The 26243-nt window shown below is 45.9% G+C and overlaps 2 protein-coding genes across 2 annotated transcripts in view; one reads left to right on the top strand and one right to left on the bottom strand.

The window, feature by feature from the left end:
- The window catches only part of LOC310764708 (immunoglobulin kappa light chain-like), a 110695-nt gene that overhangs the window by 49860 nt on the left and 34592 nt on the right, over window positions 1–26243 (bottom strand). The window lies entirely within an intron of this gene.
- Window positions 1171–26243, top strand: LOC310764737 (signal-regulatory protein beta-1-like). The gene is made up of 6 exons (XM_083619189.1): window positions 1171–1401; window positions 10438–10782; window positions 11389–11493; window positions 13487–13508; window positions 16887–16929; window positions 20318–26243. Exons 1-6 carry the CDS (start codon window positions 1329–1331, stop codon window positions 20432–20434), a joined length of 705 nt encoding a protein of 234 aa, XP_083475315.1. The 5' UTR covers window positions 1171–1328; the 3' UTR covers window positions 20435–26243.

Below are 26243 nucleotides of genomic sequence, written 5' to 3'. Positions count from 1 at the left end.
GTACACTGGGTTTCAGGACGTTGACTGACCAAACCCAAAGAGGGCTCAGTAATGGTTCCTCATCATCCTGGGAAAAAGCAACAAGTGGGGTGTTATAAATAACATGGATGAAGGAATTGGGGGGATGCTTATCAAATTTGCAGGTGACAGCAAACAGGGAGGGGTAGCTAATGCTGCAGAAGACAGAATCAAGATGGCCTGAAGCTTGGACCTTCATGGGGGCCCCTTGACAACCAGAAACAAGATCTGGGTAAAGTAAAGGTAAAGGTAAAGGACCCCTAACATTTACCGTAAGTCCAGTAGCAGACGGCTCTGGAGTTGCGGCGCTCATCTCACTTTACAGGCCGAGGGAGCCGGCGTTTGTCTCCAGACAGTTTTCCGGGTCATGTAGCCAGCATGACTAAGCCGCTTCTGGCGCAATGGAATACCGAAACCAGAGCAGCACACGGAAACACCGTTTACCTTCCCGCCGGAGCAGTACCTATTTATCTACTTGCACTGGTGTGCTTTTGAACTGCTAGGTTGGCAGGAGCAGGGACCGAGCAACGGGAGCTCACCCCGTCGTGGGGATTCGAACCGCTGACCTTCTGATTGGCAGCCCAAGAGGCTCAGTGGTTTAGACCACAGCTGATCAGAAGGTCGGCGGTTCGAATCCCCGCAATGGGGTGAGCTCCCATTGCTTGGCCCCAGCTCCTGCCAACCTAGCAGTTTGAAAGCACACCCAAAAAGTGCAATAGATAAATAGGTACCTCTGTTAAAAGGGGGGGGATTACATTGGTCACAGCAGAACAGCCAACTTAACATGACTCACCTCATTTATAACATATGTGCTAGTGACTCTCAAACTTTGGGATTGTTGAAATATATTAACCGCCCCCCCCCCCAAAAAAAATTAGGGGCTTCATTAGTTTCAATCTTCCAGCAGATTTCAGTGGGGAAGCTCAATTGAATGATCCCCAAATCAAAACACTTTATGAATATTGTCCCAGTGCCTCCTATGTCCTTTGTATACCATGGAAAACCAACCCTGCTGCATGTTTTATCTACATTAATCGCAGTGCGCTGTCCGTGAGCTGGCTGCTCCCCACCACTGCCATGTGACTATAGCGCAGCAAACAGTGATTGAACCACATTCTAAATCCAGCGAGACTCGGTTTCCTGCTGCCACTTCCTGTTTGTGCTTTGTGGGCTGAAGCCGGAGGCCGCAAGACAGTGGAACTGCCCAAAGTGGAGCCTGGTGATCTGTCAGCAGCAGCCTCTTCCATGCCACATTCGAGTGCCCGGCGCTGAAGGTGCCCTTTCTCCTTTCAAAGCAACCAGCGTCTCAGATGGCTTTCAAGGGCTCCCTTGGGTGCCTGTTTCTCAGTGCGCTGATGAGCCAGTTTCCAAAAGGAATGGAAGGTGAGTACACAGCCACAGTGTGAAATTCATAGGAAAGTTATACTGAAGAAGTGAGACCAGCAACGTTGCTCCTCGTCAGGGTTACAGCCAGCCAGACATGCCCTTTAGTGAGAAACTCCATTCCTTTCCCCCTGGTTTGCAGACAGCATGCTGTGACCACTGAGGCTGCTCCATCCTAATGGGGCTGTTATTTTTTCGGGTGTGTGTGTGTGTGTTACCTTCTTAGTGTGGTGTAGTGGTTAGAGTGTCAGACTAGGACCTGGGAGACCAGGTGTTGAATCCTTTTTTCCTTGGAGGTTTTTAAGCAGAGGCTGGGTGGCCATTGGTCAGGGATGCTTTAGCTGAGATTTCTGCATTGAAGGGGGGTTGGACTAGATGACCCTTGAAGGTCCCTTCCAACTCTCGAATTCTGATTCCATGATCAAAAACCATTCTACCTCTCTTTCAAATCAGAACCAGTGAAGGCGGTGAAGGTCCTGTGTGAGTGTCTGGAGGCGGCTGGAGGATGGATGGCGGCTAACAGATTGAGGTTGAATCCTGACAAGACAGAAGTACTGTTCTTGGGGGACAGGAGGGGGGCAGGTGTGGAGGACTCCTTAGTCCTAAATGGGGCAACTGTGCCCCTGAAGGACCAGGTGCGCAGCCTGGGAGTCATTTTGGACTCACAGCTGTCCATGGAGGCGCAGGTTAATTCTGTGTCCAGGGCGGCTGTCTACCAGCTCCATCTGGTACGCAGGCTGAGACCCTACCTGCCCGTGGACTGTCTCACCAGAGTGGTGCATTCTCTAGTTATCTCCTGCTTCGACTATTGTAATGTGCTCTGTGTGGAACTGCCTTTGAAGGTGACCCGGAAACTACAACTAACCCAGAATGCGGCAGCTACACTGGTGACATGGAGCGGCCACCAAGACCACATAACACCAGTCTTGAAAGACTTACACTGGCTCCCAGTATGTTTCTGAGCACAATTCAAAGTGTTGGTACTGACCTTTAAAGCCCTAAACGGCCTCGGTCCAGTATACCTGAAGGAGCGTCTCCACCCCCATCATTCTACCCGGACACTGAGGTCCAGCTCTGAGGGCCTTCTGGTGGTTCCCTCAGTGCGAGAAGTGAGGTTGCAGAGAACCAGGCAGAGGTGGAGCACCCTCCCATCAGATGTCAAAGAGAAAAACAACTACCACACTTTTAGAAGACATCTGAAGACAACCCTATTTAGGGAAGCTTTTAATGTTTAATAGGTTCAAATATATAAAAGGATGTCACATAGAGGAGGGAGAAAGGTTGTTTTCTGCTGCTCCAGAGAAGCGGACACGGAGCAATGGATCCAAACTACAAGAAAGAAGATTCCACCTAAACATTAGGAAGAACTTCCTGACAGTAAGAGCTGTTCGACAGTGGAATTTGCTGCCAAGGAGTGTGGTGGAGTCTCCTTCTTTGGAGGTCTTTAAGCAGAGGCTTGACAACCATATGTCAGGAGTGCTCTGATGATGTTTGCTGCTTGGCAGGGGGTTGGACTCGATGGCCCTTGTGGTCTCTTCCAACTCTATGATTCTATGATTCTATGATTCTAGGTTATTGTATTTTAGTGTTCTGTTGGAAGCTGCCCAGAGTGGCTGGGGAAAGCCAGCCAGATGGGCAGGGTATAAATATATTATTATTGTTATTATTATTATTATTATTATTATTATTATTATTATTATTATTCTCCCATTCAGTCCAATCTCCTTTAGTCCTTCCTGCTTGTTTAGTTGAATATATTAACATCAATGGACTGAGCAATTACCATTATTTAAATAACCATAACTTCTCAACCGTCTATTACATTTTGCAGATCATTTTAGTGGCATCAACTAATAATAATAATAATAATAATAATAATAATAATAATAATACAGGTGATATCAAACATAAGTCACACTCTGAGTAGATGCACTGATGTCACCTGACTTTAATAACTTGAGCCTATACTGATTTCAGTGGGTCTGCTCCATGTCTTAGTTGAATTTCTCTCTTACACTTCTGTGAATGATTCCTTAAGAGTCTCAATCACTGCAAATCCTCCTATATTATGCTTTAAATCTATTCATTGTTGTTATTGTTTATTGCTTAAGTACCTGAAAGAATGCTGGAGTGCTTGCGGAAGATAAGTGTGCAGCAGGATAATGGATAGATAAAAGAAGCAATTATTTTCTCTCAGAGAGGAACTAATTTCGGTGGTGGTTCTGGCAGGATTAAGAACTGAAGTCCTAAACTCCAAATTACGAAGACGCAAAGGCCTCTCCATTTGTCTTTTGCCTCTCGATTAGCAGCTCGAGATAAGAGGACTCCAGAAAGCTGCCTTGGATCATCTGGTCTTAGGTCTTCTAGTCTATCTAACTCAGTAATGTCTACACTGACTGTCAGCTGCTCTCCAGAGGAAGAACATGTGAAGAGTCTGCTGGACCAGGTTTGTGGTCCATCTGATCCAGTATTCAGTGATGAGAGAGCTATTGATGGCTTATTACCTTTAAAGCCCTAAACAGCCTCGGTCCAGTATATCTGAAGGAGCGTCTCCACCTCCAACGTTCTGCCTGGACACTGAAGTCCAGCGCCGAGGGCCTTCTGGTGGTTCCCTCACTGCAAGAAGCCAAGTTACAGGGAACCAGGCAGAGGGCCTTCTCGGTAGTGGCACCCGCCCTGTGGAACACCCTCCCACCAGATGTCAAAGAGAAAAACAACTACCAGACTTTTAGAAGACATCTGAAGGCAGCCCTGTTTAGGGAAGCTTTTAATGCTTAATAGGTTATTGTATTTTAGTGTTCTGTTGGAAGCCGCCCAGTTGGAAACCCAGCCAGATGGGCGGGGTATAAATAATAAATTATTATTATTATTATTATTATTATTATTATTATTATTATTACTATTATTACCCTGATGCTCCAGCAGTCTCTTCTTATCCTGTTCTGACAATGACCAACCAGATACTCATGGGGAAGTTAGAGGAGACCCATAAGCCATGTCTTCCCTGGGACTTGGGTTGTCAAATTCTTATTGGCTCCTACAACCTGACAGACAGAAATTTAACAGGTGAAGCTCTTTCAAGCCATGGAGATAAGTGATGGAAAACACTTATCACCTGATTGTTGTTGTTGATGATGATGTTGATATAATCTACCGTATTTTTCCGTGTATTAGACAAGGTTTTTTTACTCAAAAATTGTGTCAAAAAACGGGGGTCGTCCAATACATGGATAGTGGCATGCGGGGGGCAGGGGGCGGGGAGAGAAGCGGCGCGCCCACCAGCCAGCTGGTTGGCAGGAGTGCAACTTCCTCCGATGTGTGCGGGAAACGATCTACGGAGTTTTTCCTGCCCGCAGCTGCGTGGGGGGGAGAAGCTCAACAACTTTGGCCCATCTCCTCTCATTTTTTAAAAATCAAGTCCCACAAAATAGGGCGGGTCTTATACATGAGGGGGACGCGGGTGGCGCTGTGGGTTAAACCACAGAGCCTAGGACTTGCCGATCAGAAGGTTGTCGGTTCGAATCCCCACGATGGGGTGAGCTCCCGTTGCTCGGTCCCTGCTCCTGCCAACCTAGTCAAAGTGCAAGTAGATAAATAGGTACCGCTCTGGCGGGAAGGTAAACGGCGTTTCTGCTCTGGTTCGCCAGAAGCGGCTTAGTCATGCTGGCCACATGACCTGGAAGCTGTACGCCGCCTCCCTTGGCCAGTAAAGCGAGATGAGCGCCGCAACCCCAGAGTCGGCCACGACTGGACCTAATGGTCAGGCGTACCTTTACCTTTACCTTTATACATGAGGGCGTCTTATAGATGGAAAAATACAGTATATGCCACCCATCTGACTGGGTTGCTCCAGCACTGGAAAAAGTTTTTAAAAGGAAGACTGTGGATTGGGGGTCCATGTTTGTCGAGAACTTGCTATCTGATGAACTCTACGGGTCTATGGCTGCCTGCTGAATGTGTGACCTCCTGGCTCCATTGAAAAACACCATTCAGATGATTTGTGGCGGTGCCTCAGTTGTGTCTGCGTGGGCTTGACCTCTGATGGCTCATCCACAGATGAAAGTGACCACTTGACACGGGACAGTCATCAGAGATGACCGTTCTATGTGCAGAAACAGGCCTCCGAGATTGAGTGTCTGAAATAGACGCCCACACGGTTTGTGCTGGGCTTTTCGCTCCTACATACGTTTCCCTAAGATGTTCTATATCCTCACTAACCACTTGATACAGCTGGAATGGACAACCTGTGGCCCTCCAGACGTTGCTGAACCCCAGCTCCCCTTAACTCTGGCCATTGGCATTGTTAACGGAGAAATCTGAGGGCTCCCTTGGACAAAAAACGAGGACACCAGCCAGGAATACCGGAGCAAAACAGCAGCCAGTAGGCTTGGTTTTTATTGAAGACTGTCGCGACAGGACTCCCACCTGCCACAAGGTGGAACAAGATGGAAGCCCCGAACAAAAGAGAACCCAAACTTTTCTTAGCTGCTAATCCCCATGTTTGCGTGGGTGGCACTGTGGGTTAAGCCACAGAGCCTAGGACTTGCTGATCAGAAGATCGGCGGTTCGAATCCCTGCAACAGGGTTAGCTGCCGTTGCTCGGTCCCTGCTCCTGCCAACCTAGCATTTCGAAAGCACGTCAAAGTGCAAGTAGATAAATAGGTACTGCTCTGGCGGGAAGGTAAACAGCGTTTCTGTGCTCTGCTCTGGTTTGCCAGAAGCGGCTTAGTCATGCTGGCCACATGACCCGGAAGCTGTACGCCGGCTCCCTAGGCCAATAAAGCGAGATGAGTGCCGCAACCCCAGAGTCGGCCACGACTGGACCTAATGGTCAGGGGTCCCTTTACCTTTACTAATCCCCATGTTCACCTCCCCAAACTACATCACTCATACATCATGGTTACATCATGAAAGGGGAGGTCTGGTGACAGTAATCTGAGCATCCTGGACCCTGCCCCATTCTTCCCCTTGCCCTCCACCAAACGACCCATCAAGTGTAACAAACGAGATATTTACATTTCCCTGTTTCCCAGCCAAGTTAATCATACCCTTTTGTCTTCTTCTGGGTTTGTTCTTTCTGGAATGGCTACCTGTCTGGCACTCAGGTATCAGGATGCCAGGGATTATCACTCAGGCAGAGGGGCTGCTGAGTAGCTGAGCTCACATCTCTATATGAATTTCTGAAGTTTCCCAGTGAGCCAGTACATAGATACATTTATCAGTGAAATCATACATTTGCTATTGAGCAGCAAAGGCCCTTTGAATAGATAGGAAGAAACTGTGACCAAGTGTTTTGTGGGGATAAACCACAAAAGTCACAAAGGTGATTGTGCTGGTTTTGGTAGTGGGCTGCATGTGCATGATATCTGCTGGAGGGGCACCGCCCCCACTGTTAGGATATTTCCGTTCCACCTTAAAAGAGAGCAGGCTATGTGAGTCACAGAGTCTGCGTATTTCCTGTTCACAGGATGTTTATGTTTTCTATTGCTTTCGTTTCTCTCTGTGCCTGAGCATACCGAAGCAGGCAGTCATGTTTTTCTTTGTTCTGATCAACGCTGAATAAACTTGGAAAAATGCTCTCCTGCTGTGCATCTTTTGCTGTGTGAATTCTGCTTATAGAGCGTACATCAGCCTAGGAATGTGGGAAGCTATTTTCTGGAGCTCATGTCGCTAATTGCTGATACTGCATGTCTACGGGAGATCGATGGACGTCCGGAGACGACGTGGGGCCATGATGGACTTTATCTCCCTGGCAGTATCCCAACACCCACAACCTATACATAAATTCCTGCAACAGCATTGCTGGCTAAGGCTACTGGAAGCTATAGTCAGGGCTTTTTTTTTCAGCAGGAACTTGCCAGAACTCATTTCCAGCTCCTGTCAGGTCGGCGCACTCACAGTGAGTTCCAGCGGCTCTTTTTCTAGAAAAAAAGCACTGGATATAGTTCATCAACTGGAGGGCCAAAGATTCCTCACTCTTGTGTTACAGGCAAAGAAATTTGCATGCCTGATGCAGCATGAGTCTGACAAAGGCCTAGTTCCTTATTTCACCCACAAACTCAGACATGCGCACCTTCAAAAGAGGAAGCATCAACACATCAGCTGCTGTCGTTTTCATTGGAAGCCGCTTTGCCCAAGCAGAAAGGTTAGATGCAAGAAGGAAAGAACAGATGTAAGCCTGGTAGCCTGGAGAACGGGTCTTAAAGGATGGGGAATCTATACTCTATTTTTAAAAGAAAACAATTACCGCATTTTTCGCTCTATAAGACGCACCAGACCATAAGACGCACCTAATTTTTGGAGGAGGAAAACAAGAAAAAAACAGCGATCCCTCTCGCTGTTCTGGCTTCTGGGATAGCTGCGCAGCCTGCATTCGCTCCATAAGAGGCACACAAATTTCCCCTTACTTTTTAGGAGGGAAAAAGTGAGTTATAGAGCAAAAAATACAGTAAATCGTATTATAGTTTCCTAGTTTTTATAGCGGGTTTTTTTACCACATCCGCAGGTCTGCAGACTTTGGTTTGCATTAAGCAGGTGGCCGGATTGCTAGTGATGGTGCTAAATCTACCGTATTTTTCGCTCTATAAGACGCACCCGACCATAAGCCGCACCTAGTTTTTAGAGGAGGAAAACAAGAAAAAAAATATTCGGAATCAAATGTTGTTGAAGAGGCTTTGCGCGGCTATCCCTGAAGCCAGAACAGCAAGAGGGATTGCCGCGCAGCAATCCCTCTTGCTGTTCTGGCTTCAGCGATAGCTATGCAGCTTGCATTTGCTCCATAAGACGCACACACATTCCCCCTTACTTTTTAGGAGGGAAAAAGTGTGTCTTATAGAGCGAAAAATATGGTAATTCTAGTAGCCAGCAGGGAAAGCCCCTTCTGAGGCCCCCCTTCGTGTGTCTCTTCCTCGAGAGGTGCCGAGGGTGGCAACACGAGAACAGGGCCTTCTCTGCAGTGGCTCCCCCTCTGTGGAATGCTCTCCCCAGAGAAGTTCGCCTGGCGCCTTCATTATACACCTTTAGGTGCCAGGCAAAAAAATTCCTTTTTAACCAGGCCTTTGGTTGATCTGATTGTATATATACCCTTTTAAAATATGGCTCTCTTGGGGTGCGTGTGTTATTAGTTCGTTGTTTTTATTTTGATTATATATTTTGTGGTTTTATATTTTGATTTTGTTCTGAGACCTCTGGGTATAGGGCGGTATATAAATTCAATAAATAATAATAATAATACACCATGGGAAAAACCATTCCCTCCATTTCTGATGTTCAAGCTATGTCGGTGCCCGTGTAGCGAAAATGCTAACACCCAAGCACAATGGGGAGGGCTCTGGGACTGTGGAATGGAGCAAGGGACTGGAAAACTGGGTGGAAAGCAGAACTTTGTGCTGTAACATTTTGTCGCAGCCCCCACATAGGATGGAATTCTCTCCCGCAGGAGGCAGTGATGACCTGTGGTTGTTGTTTAGTCATTTAGTCGTGTCTGACTCTTTGTGACCCCCTGGACCAGAGCACGCCAGGCACTCCTGTCTTCCACTGCCTCCCGCAGTTTGGTCAAACTCATGCTGGTAGCTTCGAGAACACTGTCCAACCATCTCATCCTCTGTCCTCCCCTTCTCCTTGTGCCCTCCATCTTTCCCAACATCAGGGTCTTTTCCAGGGAGTCTTCTCTTCTCATGAGGTGGCCAAAGTATTGGAGCCTCAGCTTCAGGCTCTGTCCTTCCTTCGGGTTAAGAACTTTGCTTCAGGATGAGAACAGAAATTGTGTGGCAGCAGCAGGAGGCCCCATTAGGTAAAGTGGTGCTTCAGGTTAAGAACAGTTTCAGGTTAAGAGCGGACCTCTAGAACAAATTAAGTTCTTAATCCAAGGTACCACTGTCTATGCAAGTTATGAAGTTAACACAATTACAGTGGTGACTTGGTTCTCAAATGCCTTGGTTCTCAAACTTCGAAACCCCAAAAGTAAGTGTTCTGAATTTCAAATGTCTGATGCGCTATTGTTTCTGGGGCACCTGCACCAATCAGAAGCTGCACCTTGGTTTTCGAACATTTTGAAACTCAAACGGACTTCTGGAACAAATTAAGTTTGGCGGTTTTGTTTTTGAGGCTTTTTTCAGTTAATTTGTATTTGTGACTGTGTGAAATCCAGTTCAGCTACCGATTGATTGATTGATTGATTGATTGATTGACTGACTGACTGACTGACTGATTGATTGATTGTGTGACTGTGGAAATGGATAAAAGCCCCCCACCCAAACAATTACTATCATGAGTGCAGGTAAGAAAAAATAATAATTTTAATTTTCATCTTTACAATACTGTCTTATTTATTTTATAGTACAGTACATTGATTTCATTTAGTAGAGCAATGGTCTCTTTAGATAGTAAAATTCATGTTAAATTGCTGTTTTAGGGGTTGTTTTTAAAAGTCTGGAACGGGTTTATCCATTTTGCATTACTTTCTATGGGAAAGCGCGCCTTGGTTTTGGAACGCTTTGGTTTTGGAATGGACTTCCGGAACGGATTGAGAACCAAGGTACCACTGTAATAATAATTTCCACACCATTCATTTCAGCATAAAGGAAACACTTATTTACATGTCAAGAGGAAGTCATCAGTTATGTAATAATTTGCAGCCTGAAAAAAGCAGGATACTTGCTGGATTGATTTCTATTCCAGACATGGGAAAACGCCAGAAATTTTCACTTCTGCTGCAGCAAATGGAGTGGGAGGAATTAGTAGCTTTTGGGATTCTCTGTGTCACTGAGACATTTGTGGGTCAAGGCACTTCTTATTCCGGGTCTTCAGAACACCAGCACCAAGGGGAAGAAAGCAGTGCCTGAATTTAACGTTGGCCAGCCTTTTCCTTCCTTGGTTATTTTCAACGTGGTCTCATTCCAGGGAATGTCCACCACAGAGCACCAGTGGTTGTTGACCACAGCTGAAGAACAATTGCTCTCACAAAATCAAAAGTGTCAAAAAGGTTGTCTGGGGAACGAGCTGTCACAACAGACTGCTGTGTGTCTTTCTTTTCAGGTGTTGCGAAGGAGCCGCAGTTACAGGTGTACCAGCCAAAGAATGCTATCTCAGTACAAATAGGAGATAATCTCACACTGGAATGCTGGGTGACTGGGGAAGGTCCACCAGGACCTGTGAGGTGGTTCCTGGGTGAAGGTCCTACAAAGAAGGTTATCTATGCAGGTGCTGGAAGTTTTGAGAGAATAACAAGAAATAATGAAAAATCCAACGAAGATTTCACTATTGTCATCCATAATGTTACCTGGGAGGATGCTGGTACTTATTACTGTGGAAAGATAAAGTCACCCTATCGAAAAGAAGACGTCATACTACGTGGGGGTGGAACTGAGGTGGTTGTGACAGGTGAGTGGTGGAAAACTAATGGAATTTCTTTTTCAAAAATTTCAAGTCCTAGTTGGTTTCATTGGCTAAAGCCTCTATAATAACTGTTCTGGTATTTCCCCCTTATTCCCTCATAAAAGACACGACACGACACAGTCTTCTATAAAAGTATAAAAAGGTTTACTCACATATCATTCTGTTCACAATAGGATCCCAGAAGGCAGACTTAGCTTAGAAAAGTAACATATACCTAGAAACTATCTCATAAGAAGACAGTCCCTTTGTCCTCAAAGAGCATCTTTGGCTAAGCAGATGTTGCTTCTTCGATGCATGTAGTCAAGAGAGAGAGAGATGGCTGCCCTGCCCTGTTCTTTTGTTGTTACCTGCACAGGTGAGGCCATGCCCACCTCTAGTCACATGCAGAGGAAGTCTGTCCCAGCCCAGAAGGAAACAGGAAGTTTACCTGCTGGCTGGACAAACATTCCTCCCCATGTGTAAACATGTTCACTCTAGGAATGTTGTACTTGACTGCTCTTGTGTTTCACATCCCACACAAGGAAGTTCGGTTTTCAGTGTCAATTATTTTCTGGTCCTAACTTTCTGTCTTACACCACCACGTTCATCTAGATTCACCACCTCCCAATACCGCCCCAGTGGTTGCCGGGGTGAGTGTCCTCCTCCTCACTGCCTTGCTCCTCGTGGCAGTTTACATCTACGTAAAGAAGAGGAAAGGTGAGTTTGGCACCTATGTTTGGAAGCAACTGGCCCCTCCTCTCCCTCGAGTCAGCGGAGCAGAATAAATCATTTCCATATAGTCTCTGAGGGCCCTATATTTCCACCCCACCCCGAATTTCTGAAAAATGTGGTGCCCAAATGTTGGACTGGTCACTTCTGCTCAGACTAGCCTACCTTGCGGGATCAGGCTAGGGCCCCATCTGCACGATACATCTGAAGCAGCGTCATACCACTTTAAACAACCAGGGTCCCCCTGCAAAAGAATTCTGGGAGATGTGGTTTCTTATGGGTGCTGAGAGTTGTTTGGCGGCTCCTAGTCCCCTCGCAGAGCTGTAAAGCAGGGGTGGCTCAGCCTGTTTTATGGCAAACTCAGCGACTGCCCCGGGCAGCAAAAGCCTTAGCTATGCCACTGACTGTAAGTATCTCTTTTTCCCTTCTTTTAATAATTTCAACGGGGGGGGGGGGGTGACAAGAAATTTTCTGCACCGGGTGCCATCTGACCTTGCTACACCACTGGTTTCACTGCCTGAAGCAAAGTGGGAAGGTGCCACGGCTCCTCTCTACTGAAACTGGCAAGGTTGCGAGAGTTCCATGAGATCTTGACAGAAGCCGTTGTGCGACCTTTTGGGGTGGCACCCCATGGGATTTTGCAGCCCAATGCATCTGCTTCAGTTTGCCTCATGTATAGTCAATTTGAAACTGATTTTCTGGATTTTTTCTCTCCTCTGCATTAAATCCGTTCACATCCAAGATCCGCTGGTGAATCTGGTAAAAGCACAATTGTCAAAACAAATGCGGATCTTGCATGTGAATGGATTTAGTGCAGCGGAGAAAAAAAATGAAAATTCAGGATATTAAAAACAATATTAAAGAAGCTATAGAGACAAGAGTGACAGCAATGGGAAACCTCCCACCTCCAGTTGAACTAGCCAATCCAAAGAATCAGTTTCAGTTTGCCTCATGGGCAGGCTGGCCCTGATTCTCAGATTGTTTTAACAAACTACAATTCCCAGGATTCCTTGGGAGAAACCATGTCCATTTGAAGGGCTATGACACTGCTTTCAATGTATATTGCAGATGCTGTTGGCATGTGATGTGCTCATCATGTGTTTAAATGTGCTTGACTGATGCATACAGAGTGGTTTTATGCTGGTGTTTAGTTTCCGGTGTTTGCTCTGAATTAAAAATGAAACACCAGCCTAGCCAGGTTGCTTTTATTCTGAAGAGAAGGGAAAGCGTCACGGTGTGGCCCTGATCCAGAACTTGCCTCAGATCCGGGTTGTGGCCAAACTCTGAAAACTGCTCCATGGCTGCTTTTTGCCTTCGAAAGTGCTCAGAACCCCTTTGGGGATTGTGGAGGAGAAAGGAAGGGATCGTTTTCAGCAGGAAACTGGTTCAGAGACCAGAGGCCACAACTGCTTTTTCTCAAGAATAAGAAGCAGCCCAAAAGAGAGCGCTTATTTTAAACACACAACTGGCACCACGTGCAGTTTGTGTTGGGATGCTGTCGGGGAGGCGGGGGGCAATTGGCAGGCCCCCAGCTGGCTCCAGCCCACCGGCCGGCAGCCGGGCGATCTCTGGTTCTCAGAACAGCATCAAAACTGTGACTCAAAATGAGACTTAAGCACGCAACCCAGCAGAGATAAGAACTCTTTGCAATGGAAGAGGTGGACAGAGACATGTGTAAGCATATTTACAGCATTTATTCAGCAGCAGGACAAAGGAAAAACATGTCTGCTTCCCTTCGTGTCCAAGCAAAACAGCATTATAGCAAAAGCAATATACAACGGAAGTTCCCAGCAGACTGTGCCGGAAGTAAACAGACATGTGACATACAACAACTCCACATATCTGTTCCTCTTAAGGCGGAAAGGAACATCAATATCCTAACATCCTCCCCGTTTTCATGTAGTGCTTAGTACCTGTGGTTAGCATTTAATGTTTGAAAGCCAATTTACTGTCTCTTCTCTTCTCCCTTGTATGTATCTAGGCAGAAACCAAGAGACGTCAAGGTCTGTATATATATTTTTAAAATGCAATTTCATTAACTTTTCCTAGTGTCTGGGGAGATTTAAGTCACATAAATTTGGTCAACGGTGGCAGAAGTGTGTCCGTCTGTCTGTAAGTACAGAAGTGTGGACTGATTGAGAGAGATTCACAGATGTGGCTCCCCATATATACATGCCAAGATCCATTGGTGGCAAGGTTCCGCAATAAGCAGTTTCTAAAATTGCAAATTGGATGGGTAAACATGTTGTTATGAGTTTGTTGGTGTCAGGAGTTTTTTTTTTAGGGAGAGGGGGAGTAGGCTATATGCAAGTCCGTTCTAATTCCTGGATCCTGCATGGATTCAATTGCTGGAATAGCCAGGCCAGCTGAGTGATGAGCCATTAAGAGAACCAAAGGAAAAGCAATGGGCCAATAAGAGAACAAAGGAAAGGGGGCTCTGTGCCAGAAGACAAAAGCCCCTCCGCCAGTTCTTAGTAGGACAAAGCAGGAGTTTGAGAACACAGTTTGCTGTTATGTGTCAGAGACCAATGGTTGATTTCTGTTTGAAGCCAAGTCCGCAGTTATTGGGAAAGCAATGCCCTTTTGGGGTGTTGATGCTGTGAAACGCTCCACTGCAAGCCCAGGTTATACAGGTGAAACTCGAAAAATTAGAACATCGTGGAAAAGTTCCTTTATTTCACTAATTCAACTTCAAATGTGAAACTAATATATGAGATAGACTCATGACATGCAAAGCGAGATATGTCGAGCCTTAATGATCATGGCGTACAGTTGATGAAAACCCCAAATTAACAATCTCAGAAAATTAGAATATTCATGTCATGAGTCAATCTCATATATTAGTTTCAGCTTTTAAGTTGAATTACTGAAATAAACAAACTTTTCCACGATATTCTAATTTTTCGAGTTTCACCTGTATATACAGTGGAATATTGGTTTTCGAGCGTCTTGGAAGCTGAAAATTTCGGAACCTGAATGCTGAAAACCCGGAAGTAAATGCTTCTGTTTTCAAATGCGCCTTGGAAGTCAAATCATAATCATAATCATAATTTATTTGTACCCCGCCCATCTGGCTGGGCTTCCCCAGACACTCTGGGCGGCTTCCAACAAAGATTAAAAATACATTAAAATGTCACACATTAAAAGCTTCCCTAAACAGGGCTGCCTTCAGATGTCTTCTAAAAGTCTGGTAGTTGTTGTTCTCTTTGACATCTGATGGGAGGGCGTTCCACAGGGCAGGTGCCACCACTGAGAAGGCCCTCTGCCTGGTTCCCTGTAGCTTGGCTTCTCGCAGTGAGGGAACCTCCAGAAGGCCCTCAGAGCTGGACCTCAGTGTCCGGGCAGAACGATGGGGGTGGGGATGCTCCTTCAGGTATACTGGGCTGCAGCTGTGTGTTTTTCCATTTTCTCAATGGAAATCGCCAACAGCCCTTTGTGCCTCGGTTTTCGGATGTTTCGGAAGTCTAACAGTCTTCTGGGACGGATCACGCTCGAAAACCGAGGTTCCACTGTATATGTAAATTAACGATATATCATAAAGACTCCACAGTCTCCGCTGTGCCTCATTCTGAGGAACTCCTGGAATCATGCACCACTGAGAGATTGGAATGGCAGGCAACAAATCCAAATTTTAAGAGCACTCTCTCTCCATCTCTCTCTCTCTCCCTCACACACACATTTTTCCAATTAGCCCCAAACTAGACACTTTAAAAGGTTCGAAAGTGCTTTGAAAAATGCAAATGCCTTGAGGCTTAATAAATCTTAGCCCAAGTGCCTATTAAGAGGCAGCAATGGAGAAATCAAATAGAGTCATGTCCACTACGTTAATAATGGATAAAATGCAGCTCATTTGCCTCCATTATTTTCATTGCGTAAAACTCCAGGCTATAATTCTAGCGGGCTGTTTAGTGTGTTTGAGGTTTATTTAAAGATCAACTCTTACACGGGCTTCACTAAGTGAAAGACAGCAGCTCCCACCCAGCTGGGGGTTTTTTGGGGGTTTTTTGTTTTGCTATGCTCATTTCACAGAATCCCACGTGGATCTTGTGCGCAGATATAGAAGGTGAGTTCCAGAATTTAGGAAGCAAGGTCTCCCTGTCCTCCTAGGGGTGGAGATATATTGCAACAAGCGTCCTCAAAGGACACTGACATTTCGGACAGGCGTGGCAAACCACCAGTGCCCATTTTTCCTCCACATGGCATTTCCCTCCCCCTGGTGGCAGCAGCAAGATCTGTGGCAGACAACATTGCAGCTGTGGGCTGGGTGGAGGGGAGGGGATGGCAGAGGGCAGTTGCGCCTGTCAGGAGTTCAGCCTACACTCGAGTAGGACCCTGGCAGAGACACATGCCCGACTGGCACATTCTCTCCCTCCTGGCCGATCGTTCGGGAGCTTCATAAGCTTTCTTCAGTCCGAACATCACAGCAACTGATGCCAACCGACACCAGCACACTTAGGGATCCGCAGAGTTTGCGCATCATGCGTAACAGACCTCAGCAACTCAGCGTTTTGGCTAATCTACTTTATTTACATATAAACACACATGGAGCACTGCAACGTGGCTCCCTCTCTCTCTAGCATCAGACAGCAAAGAGAAAAAGAACAAAGGACAATAGTCCCACTTCATGGAACACAGGAACACAAACATCCTGTCTCCGTCACTTCCCACTGGGTGGAGTCAAAACATACACTGTCATGTGAAAGACAGAGCAGAGATGGCACTGTTAGAATTCCTGCTATGCAGATATGCCCACCTGGGCTAAGTGCAGAAGTTCAAAGTGTTAAGTTGTGGGTGAACATATCAGACGACACAGTGATTCTTCAAACAGCTCTTGTTTATTCATAGGCCAGAACAGAACTGAACTGAAGGGTTCAGCCAGCCTGCTTATATAGAGGCTCCAGTACAACGTAACTGTAACAACTTTCTGTAACTATCCAATCACTGAACGTCACTTTCGATCCCTTATTTGCATATGTGGACCTGAGTGAAAACTATCTACAGTATCCCCCTGCTGGCCCAGGGTGAGAACTTCAGTACATAACACAAAGGATGGGGAGGAAAACATCTGCTGCTATGCCACACCTGAATATAAGAAGAGCCTCGCTGCTACGTCAGGTCCGTGGCCCATCTGGTCCAGAATCCTGTTCTCACAGTGGCCAACCAACAGGAAACCAGCCAGCAGGACCTGAGGCCTTGCCTCTCCTGTGGTTTCCAGCGATGGCTTTTCAGAGACATGCTGCGTCTGATAGTGAAGGGGCAACATAGCCCTCGTGGCTAGAATGGACCAGCTGAGGAATAGGCTCGACTTTTGTGTCTGTCTCCATATATAATCAAGAATTCCCCTTGCTGATTTTTCCTCAGTGTGTTTTTTCTCTCCCCAGGCCTGAAGCTCCCACGCAAGAGAACACAAGACTTCCTAAACAGGTATGAAGAATAATATTGGTATGCACTCTCCTCTCCCTTCCCTAAAGAACCAGGAAGTCACTGGGACAGCTTTTTTCAGGATGAGTTCCCTCCGGAGGGAAAAGAGCTGAAAACATTGGCGTGTTTGTGTAATGTCGGTTTATTTGCAAACTGCAAGATGAGAAGGAGGGGAAAGACCGTGTTTATTTGAATATGCATCAGAGTACCCAAAAGCAAACAGAAGGTCTTTTCTTCTCCCCAGGGTTTTTTGCCTGTGGGCTGCAAAAACTCCAAGCATATCTCTCTCTCTCTCTCTCTCTCTCCCCCCCCCCTCTCTCTCTCTCATGCATGGCTAAGTTCAAACTGACAGGCTGTGTCGTTGAGCAGGTGTGTGTGTGTGGGGGGGGGGGTTCCTATGGCACCCACCCCAGGGCCTCTGAGCATCCTCCCACTCTCACAGACCCATAAGCAAGCCCCCTGAGTTACTGAATTATACACAAAGCCCATTGCATGTTTTGAAGAAGCAATGGAGGCTCCACAGACATGTTGGATAGCTCAGTTGGTTTGAGCAGGGTGCTGATAATGCCAAGGTTGCAAGTTCAATCCCCGTACGGGACAGCTGCATATTCCTGCACCACAGGGGGGTTGGACTGGATGACCCGCAGGGTCCCTTCCAACTTTACAATTCTATGATTCTACATTGCTTGCTTGGGGGTGGGGTGAACTGGTGCAACTTTATGAATGTCTCATTTGTTTAGATGTCTCTTCTCTACTGTAATTACAGTAGTAATTCTCTACAGCCTAGGACCCTCGTACCTACGGGACCGCCTCTCCCGGTATGCCCCGCAGAGGACCTTAAGGTCCATAAATAGCAGCACCCTGTCCAAGGCCCTAAGGAAGTCAGATTAGCCTCAACCAGAGCCAGGGCCTTCTCAACACTGGCTCCAGCCTGGTAGAACGCTCTGTCTCATGAGAGCAGGGCCCTGCAGGATCTGATTTCTTTCCGCAGGGCCTGTAAGACAGAGTTGTTCTGCCTGGCCTTTGGCTTGGAATCAACTTGATCCCCTTCCTCTCTTTCCTTTTTCCTTTCTCCTTCTGTGATGGAACTCCTATTTGGGGACTTCCCTGGCTTTTTTCTGGCCCACGCAGGACCAGTCTGGATAGTTGGCCTTGGTGAAGATTTGATGTTTTCACCCCCCAAAAGTTTTTGATTTGAGTTTCTACTGAAATGAGTCTGCATTTTAATGTTGTATTTTAATCTCGTTTTTAAGTTGTGTTTCAATCAATTGTTTTTATACCTTGTGTTAGCTGCCCTGAGCCTGGTCTTGGCTGGGGAGGGCGGTGTATAAATAAAATATATTATTATTATTATTATTATTATTATTATTATTATTATTATTATTCTCTCCCAGCTGGCTGCCCTCTGCAAATTTCATTCACAAGTCCCTGGAGCAGCTCAGGGGTCACAACACAGGGTTCCAGCTCCCAGTAGCAACAGCTTCATATGAATGCAGCCATAGGTCTTCTTTAAAGCACACCTTCACTATTCTAACAGTCTTGGCTTCCCCCAAAGAATCCTTGGAACTGCTGTTTGTTACATATGGCTGCTGGGAATAGTAGTCTAACAACCCTTGGCTCCTTATAAAAATTACAGCTCCCAGAATTCTTTAGAGGAAGTGTTTAAGTGGTGAAAGGGTGCTTCAATGGCATGCTGTGGATGTGACCTTAGCTGAACTGGGGCTGCGTGCTCAGGAATTCTGAAATCCTGCTGCAAGAAAAGCCTGAGCATATGCATATTCTTATTCCCTCTGATTTTAAATAACTTATTCTATCATGTTCCTGTGGGGTACAATGCTGGTTCTGCTAGTTTTCAGGAGGGGCGAGACACCTAAACTAAGGTTACCAGATTTTTTTTCAATGAATCCGGGGACGCTTTTCAACTTCAATGGATTTTGTATGGGGACTGATTTGTAAATCTGGGGACTGTCCCTGGGAAACAGGGACTTCTGGTAACCTTAACCTAAACAAAATTCCTGGAGAGTTTATTCAGCTCCCAGTCTGGCTTTCAGGTCCTATTACTTTGAAGCATCTATTTTTTGTTGGCTTGAGAATATGTTCTATTCCTCCCCCCCATAATGAACATAATTAAAACTACAATAAACAACAACAACAAAAGCCATAGCTGTCAACTTTTCCCTTTTCTTGCGAGGAATCCTATTCGGAATAAGGGAATTTCCCTTAAAAAAAGGGAAACGTTGACAGCTATGGCAACAGCTAGCCTCAGGGGGCGAAGCGTAACAACATCTTAAAATCAGAGCCTTTATTTTATGATGCACGTAAAGTCTTTAATGCAATAAATCTCTCCAGATGTTTCCATGGGTCTGGGGATGTTGTTTGGACTGACCATCTTGTCTTGCACAGGAGATGAATGGATGTCAGGTGTTGCAAAAGGATAAAGAACTTGTCTTGGCCTCCAACCTCGCTGATTTGGCAGGTCACGTTCTCGGCCAGAACAACAGACCACACCTGAGCATACCATGAATGACAGGCCTGTTGCAGAACATCCACATTTAGCAATTCCTAAACAATCTACAATCTTAAGGGCTAAAAAACCATCCTTTTTTAAAAAGAAGAAGCCAGAACTTTTAGGAAGCCTCATCCAGGATTATATCTTGCTCTTGGAGAGCACTGCAGCATATGTTGTCCTGCCTCGAATGTTCTGAAGAAAAGAAATCAGACTTTTATTTTATTTTATTTTTTAATATAAATTTTATTAGTTTTTCAACATATCATTTTCAACAATAATTAAACATACTTTCATATCTAATCCATTTTTTTACTTCCATCAATCACATCTGAAAATTTTCCAATCTACTCACTTAATATACATTTCTTACTTCCACTATTACATTTAAATCTCATAACTAATATATCTATTCTTTCTCTGCTTTGCAATGTTTCATACATTTCTCCTTACAAAACTTCTTGTAGTCCTACTAGTGTAATTTGTTGATTACAGTTGCTCTTCAAATAGTTCATATATTTCTTCCAATATTCTGTGAATCTCTGGTCCCGCAGGTTTCGAATCCTTCCTGTCATTTTATCCAATTCTGCGTAGTCTGTTAATTTTGCCTGCCATTCTTCTTTCGTCGGAATTTCTTCTTGCTTCCATTTCTGGGCTAACAATACTCTTGCCGCTGTTGTTGCATATAAAAACAATTTGACATCTTGCCTCTTAATATCCTCACCTATAATACCAAGTAAAAATGCTTCTGGTTTTTTTAAAAAATGTATATTTCAACATCTTTTTCATCTCATTATATATCATTTCCCAGAAGTTTTTTACTTTCTTACATTCCCACCACATATGATAAAATGTTCCTTCTTTTTCTCCTTTCTTTTCATCCAGGGTGTTGTCAATAAAGAGATTGTCTATGCAGACCTGAAGGATCTCAGTGGCCTGCGAAGACCTAAGAAAAGGAAGACAGAGGAGCATTCAGAATACGCCAGTGTCCGGGTAGCTTAGTCTGTGGCTGCGAGAGGAACACTTTCCTGCCTGGACTCAAAAACCACCGAACAGAGATGAAACTTCATCAAACAGACCCTACCATGCAAATTAAAGAAATCTGGGTGTGCTGCATGGATTCTGGCTCAGAGAAGAGTGGCTCACCTTCCTATTTGATCTGGCTGTTTTTGCAAGAAGTTTGAAAGGAAAGGCTGTTTCTTTTTTCATTTCTGCAGGGAGACTAGTGACCGGCATCACTCTCCGGACATTGCACAGCTCATGCACACTGGAAATGGATTTATACCGAGTCAGTCCACTGGTCCATTTAGCCCAGTAGTGTCCACACTGACTGGTAGAATCAGCTCTCCAGGATTCAGACAGTGCCAACTTGAGATGTGATGGGGAACTGAACCAGAGCTGTCAACTTTTCCCTTTTCTTGTGAGGATTCCTATTCGGAATAAGGGAATTTCCCTTAAAGAAAGGAAAACGTTGACAGCTATGAATTGAACCAGGGTCCTTCTCTACCGCGAAGCTAAAATCCTTCCATCCTTGCTGAAGGAAAGCAGCTCCTTGGATTATTCTTAACAGAAAAACAGAGCACTGCAACTAAACCCACTAGGCTTGGCCCATCCATTAATAGTTAACTAATTTGATTACCAGGCAAGCAAAGACACGGGTGTGCTGGGGGTTGTTTCCCTAGGAGGCTGATGGAGAGACACGTGTTTTCTGATGCGCGCAGGAAGACGCACCACTGCAGAGACCGAGGGGAGGCGGAGCAAAGGCGATTTCGAATTCTTTTCTCTTTTGCAGCCAAGCGCAACCTTCCCCCCGCGCAGGGAACCTGTCAGCGGCAACTCCTCGCTCCGCTTCCCTTTAATACACTGGCAAATGTTTCCTGCAGAACAGATTCCATTTCAAATGTACCGACAACGCCGCCTCCAAGCCCGTTTTTGCTAACCAGCTGAGTGGCAGGACGGCAGCAAAAGAGGGAGCCGGGCGCACTGGTCGGATTGAATTTGCGGCGCTGTTGCAAGAGATATTTAAATAAAATAATAACAACAATAATAAATCTTTTTGTTACTGTACGTGACACTTGCGATCCCAGGGCAGCTGCGGCTTCCTTAGCCTTCGAGCGACCCCTGCAGTTCAGCGCGCGCAATCTCCAGCTCCGCCGCCATCCTCCTGACTGCGTTCGGGGGCGGTGGCTTCCTCGCATCTTAAGCGTCTTAAAACTCTCTCCAGATAACACGCCCTTCCTTGCAAGCTGCTTTTCTCTCCCCCCCACCGCCCCCGGGAGCTTCTCCTCGCACCCCAAGCGGCCCGGACCCCCCTCCGTTCGCGTTTTGCTTGGCGTTCAGGGCAGCAGGTGGCGAAGGAGGGCTGCGCGCTTTTTAGTTCGCAAAAGGGAGTTGGTGAGGATCACGAAGGGCCATCTGCGCCACCCAACGACCCCTGCCGAAAAGGCAGAGCCACGCAGGGAGCTGCCTTCTACCAAGTCAGACCTTTGGTCCATAACAAACCATTATTGTCTGCACTGACTGGCAGCTGCTGTCCAGGGCTAGAGGCACGGGTCTCGCCCAGCCCTACCCAGAGATGCCCAGCGTGCTAGACTCGGCTATCTGGGTTGGTGGCCATCACTGCCTCATGTGGAAGTGAGTTCCCCAGTTCAACTGTGCATTGTGTGAATAAGGATTTTCTTCTATGTCCTATACAGTTCCTTCCAGTAGCACCTTAAAAGGTAAAGGGACCCCTGACCGTTAGGTCCAGTCGTGGCCCACTCTGGGGTTGCGGCGCTCATCTCGCTTTATTGGCCAAGGGAGCCAGCGTTTGTTCGCAGACAGCTTCCGGGTCATGTGGCCAGCATGACTAAGCCGTTTCTGGAGAACCAGAGCAGCGCACGGAAACGCCGTTTACCTTCCCGCTGGAGCGGTACCTATTTATCTACTTGCACTTTGACGTGCTTTCAAACTGCTAGGTTGGCAGGAGCAGGGACCAAGCAATGGGAGCTCACCCCGTCATGGGGATTCGAACCGCCGACCTTCTGATTGGCAAGTCCTAGGCTCTGTGGTTTAACCCACAGCACCACCCGTGTCCCTTGCATTCCTCTTTGGTTCCTGTTTATTTAGCCTAAAACATGTATGCTTGCTCAAGTAGTTCTTTGTAGTTAAAAGGATTCCTCTGATCTGACCTTGCCCCACCTGGGGATATTTTGAAATGTTCAGAGGAAATCTGATTGGTTCTTAGAAACGCTATGTTTAAAGTTCTTTTGTTAATAAAAGGGAGCTGGGCCAGGGTGTGGCATATTACTATTTCGCACTTCCTCTCAGAGTCTTGCTGGTCAAGCTCGTATCTATTTTATTAATCAGGGTCCAGTCCTTTCCTTTGCCTTCAGATCCCAACATTGTCAACTTTCTCCATGCCATGAATAGTTTTAAAAACTTCCATCTCTGCCGTCTCCTACTCGCCTTTTCTGTAAACCAAAAAGTCCAAAAAGCTGCATCCTTTCTCCGTGTATATAGACGAGCGTTCCAGTGATTATTTGGGGCTTCAGGGCCTACTAAACTAAATTGGAGTCCGGGGATACACAAACTTGCGTTTTTTAGTGCTTCGAAATCTTGAGCAAAGAAGGAACTGGGAGCTAGCAAGCAACTTCAGCATCATGAGATGCCGAGGTCTGAAGCAGAGACTTTTCTCATGCAAATAAGATGCTGCTCTGCTGAGCCCCAGCCCATGCAACATGCATGGCGGTACATTTTTGCAACAGCAGATCCGGGAACACAGGGGGGAAGTCCCGCTGAGCTCCACCGCCTATGTACTCCGAAAAACAACATGATATGCAACAAGAAAGGAGTCAGAACAGCGCAAGCAGAACCATTAGGTTGTTAATTTTAAAGATTTAAACCCTGCCTTTCAATCAAATGGTCCCTACGTTGCCTTGCTCCAGATTTTAAAAAGTCAATACAGGAATATCAAGATAACTTGTGTGTGTGTGTGTGAGTGAGTGTGTGGACACACCTGCTAGCCTCTAAATCTGTGTTGATTATATAAAAATAATAGTTCTATACACTTAGTAGTCGGAATCCCTAAGCAGGTTACAGTAAAATATGAAAATCAGATTTTAAATGCATATATCACACAAGAGACAATATTATTTTTTGATTTTATTAATCTATGGATTGCTTTCCAGATGAGTCTCCAAGGTGACCAACAGCAAAAGAGATAAAAACAGCTTTAAAAGCACTACAGAATATGACAGCCACAGATCAGTGTTTATTCTGCCTTGGTTTTTTGTTGTTCTTGTTTTAAAAAGCCTAAGGCAGATACTAAAAACCTCGTGCAGCAAGCTTCTGGTATTTTTGAGAATTTGATGCTCCTGAGGAAGGCAGTGACCTACTGTGTGTATACAGGATAATTATTATCGTTATTATAATTAATTAAATTTGTCTACCGCCTTATACCCGCAGGTCTCAGGGCAGTTCACAACATAAAATCACAATGTAAAATCACAAAATTTGTAATACCCAATAAACCCCCATCTCCTAGACACATTTTAAAAGGGCATTGGATGTCAATCACCCAAAGACCTGGTTAAAGGGGAACATTTTTGCCTGGTGCCTAAAGGTGTATAATGAAGGCGCCAGCTGAGCCTCCCTGGGGAGAGAGCATTGCACAAAAGGGGAGCCACTGCAGAAAAGGCCCTGTTCTCGTGTTGCCACCCTCCAGACCTCTCACGGAGGAGGCACACGAAGGAGGGCCTCAGAAGATGATCTCAGGTTCCGTGTTGGTTCATATGGGTAGAGTTGGTCCTTGAGGGATTGCGGTGTTGAGCCATTTAAGGCTTTATAGGTCAAAACCAGCACTTTGAATTGGCCCCAGAAACTAACTGGTAGCCAGTGCAGTGGGACCAGGATCAAACCGTCTTGCTCCAGTGAGCACTAGCTGAAGTTTCCGAACTATCATATTTTTCTGTCTATAAGACACCCCAATGTATAAGACGCCTCCTATTTTGGGGGACTCTGATTTAAGAAAATTGGGGGAGATGGCCCCCATGTATAAGATGCCCCTAAATTTTGGACACAATTTTGGACAGGAGGAAACCTAGTCTTATACAAGGAAAAATACAGTATCTTCCAAGGCAGCCCTTGCAGTAATCAAATCTCAAGGTCACCAGAGAACAGACCACAGTACAGTGGACGCTCAGGTTGTGAACGTGATACATGCGGGAAGCACGTTCGCAACCCGCAGCGTTCTCAACCTGCAGCGCCACGTCTGCACATGCGCGAGTTGCAATTCGGTGCTTCTGCGCATGTGCAAAGTGTGATTTTAGCACTTCTGCGCATGCGCAAAAACCCGGAAGTACCCCGTTCTGGTACTTCCAGGTTCGGCACGGTGCGCAACCTGAAATCGCGCAACCCGAAGCGTCTGTAACCCAAGGATAAGGATACAGCTGTCTCTCAAGTACCCTGGTCCTCGGCTGTACAGGGCCTTACATGTTTGCACCGACACCTTGAGCATGTACTGGTAGCAAATTGGAAGCTCGTGGAAATCCTGCTGTAGCTGAATCCTGTGGCTCAGCTTCAAGGGTCGCCCCACAAACAGCGCATTGCAGTAATCCAGTCCTGAGGTTCCCAATGCATGGGCAATTGTGGTCAAGGAATGGCTGCTGTTCTCTTACCAGTTAATTCTCATAAGAGGACTGGTAACCACTGAAGACACTTGCACCTCCAGTGACAGAGATGGGTCGAGGAAAACTGCTCTAGACCACAGAGCTGTTCCTTTGGGGAGAGTGTGGCCCCATAGATCCAGAAATAGATTGATTTCCCAGACCTGGGAATCACTCACCCACAGAGCCTCCCTTCTTGCTAGGATTCTTCTCCAGAACCTGCATGCATCTCCTCCAGCCTCCTTGCTGCTCAACTGCCCCAGATCTCTCCCGAGTGAACCCCGTCTGATATGGGGCCTCCTTGACCTGATCTTCTAGCCCTATAGGCTTCCAAAGCTCATCATTCTTGATCGTTTCCTCCACTGGCTGGATCTGATGGGAGTTGGACTCCCAAGAACATTCAGAAGGGTTACAGGCTCCCCATCCCTGTTCTCGTCTAGTGAGCTTCATGAGAGCTTCAGAGAGACAGTGTGGTGTAGTGGTTAGAGCATTGGACTAGGACCTGGGAAACAAGGGCTCAGAGCTCCGTTTGGCCATGAAGCTCGCTATGTCTGTCCTAGGGGTCAGTCCACTTCCTCTCAGCCTAACCTACCTCACAGGGTTGTTGTGGGGACTAAATGAGGAGGGGGAGAATTATGTACAGCACTTCGTGGTCCTTGGAGAACACGGTGGGATTTAAATGCAATGCATAAATAAATTAGGGTTGGACCAGATGACCCTTACTGGTTTGCCCGGTCTACGAGGACTTTAAATCTTTCCACTGAGAGATCGGCTGGGTAACATTTTATTAGGGAGCAAGTTCCCTTACTCTTCCAGACTTTCAGAAGACATCTGAAGGCAACCCTGTTTAGGGTAGCTTTTAATGTTTAATAGATTCTTGTATTTTAATATTCTAATATACCCCTGACAGATGGGCGGGGTATAAATAAATAATAACAATAATAATAATAATACTTCCAAAAATGTGGCCTGTGTTGCTTTTAGAGCGACAAATTTTAGGAAGGAAACTTTGTGGGCATGATAAGATAAATTCTTCAGGGGAACAAACTCTTAAATGTCTGTTATTAATAATTTCAACTATGTAATGCATTTTATTTTGTTCCATGTCTCTTGGGGATTTTTTTTTGTAATGGCTTTGACTACGTAAATAAATAATAACAGTTAAA

The sequence above is a fragment of the Podarcis filfolensis genome, assembly GCF_964270895.1.
Source record: "Podarcis filfolensis genome assembly, chromosome: 6".
Taxonomy (NCBI): domain Eukaryota; kingdom Metazoa; phylum Chordata; class Lepidosauria; order Squamata; family Lacertidae; genus Podarcis; species Podarcis filfolensis.
Note: the sequence above shows the minus strand (reverse complement) of the source record. Positions and strands in the feature narration are given on the sequence as shown.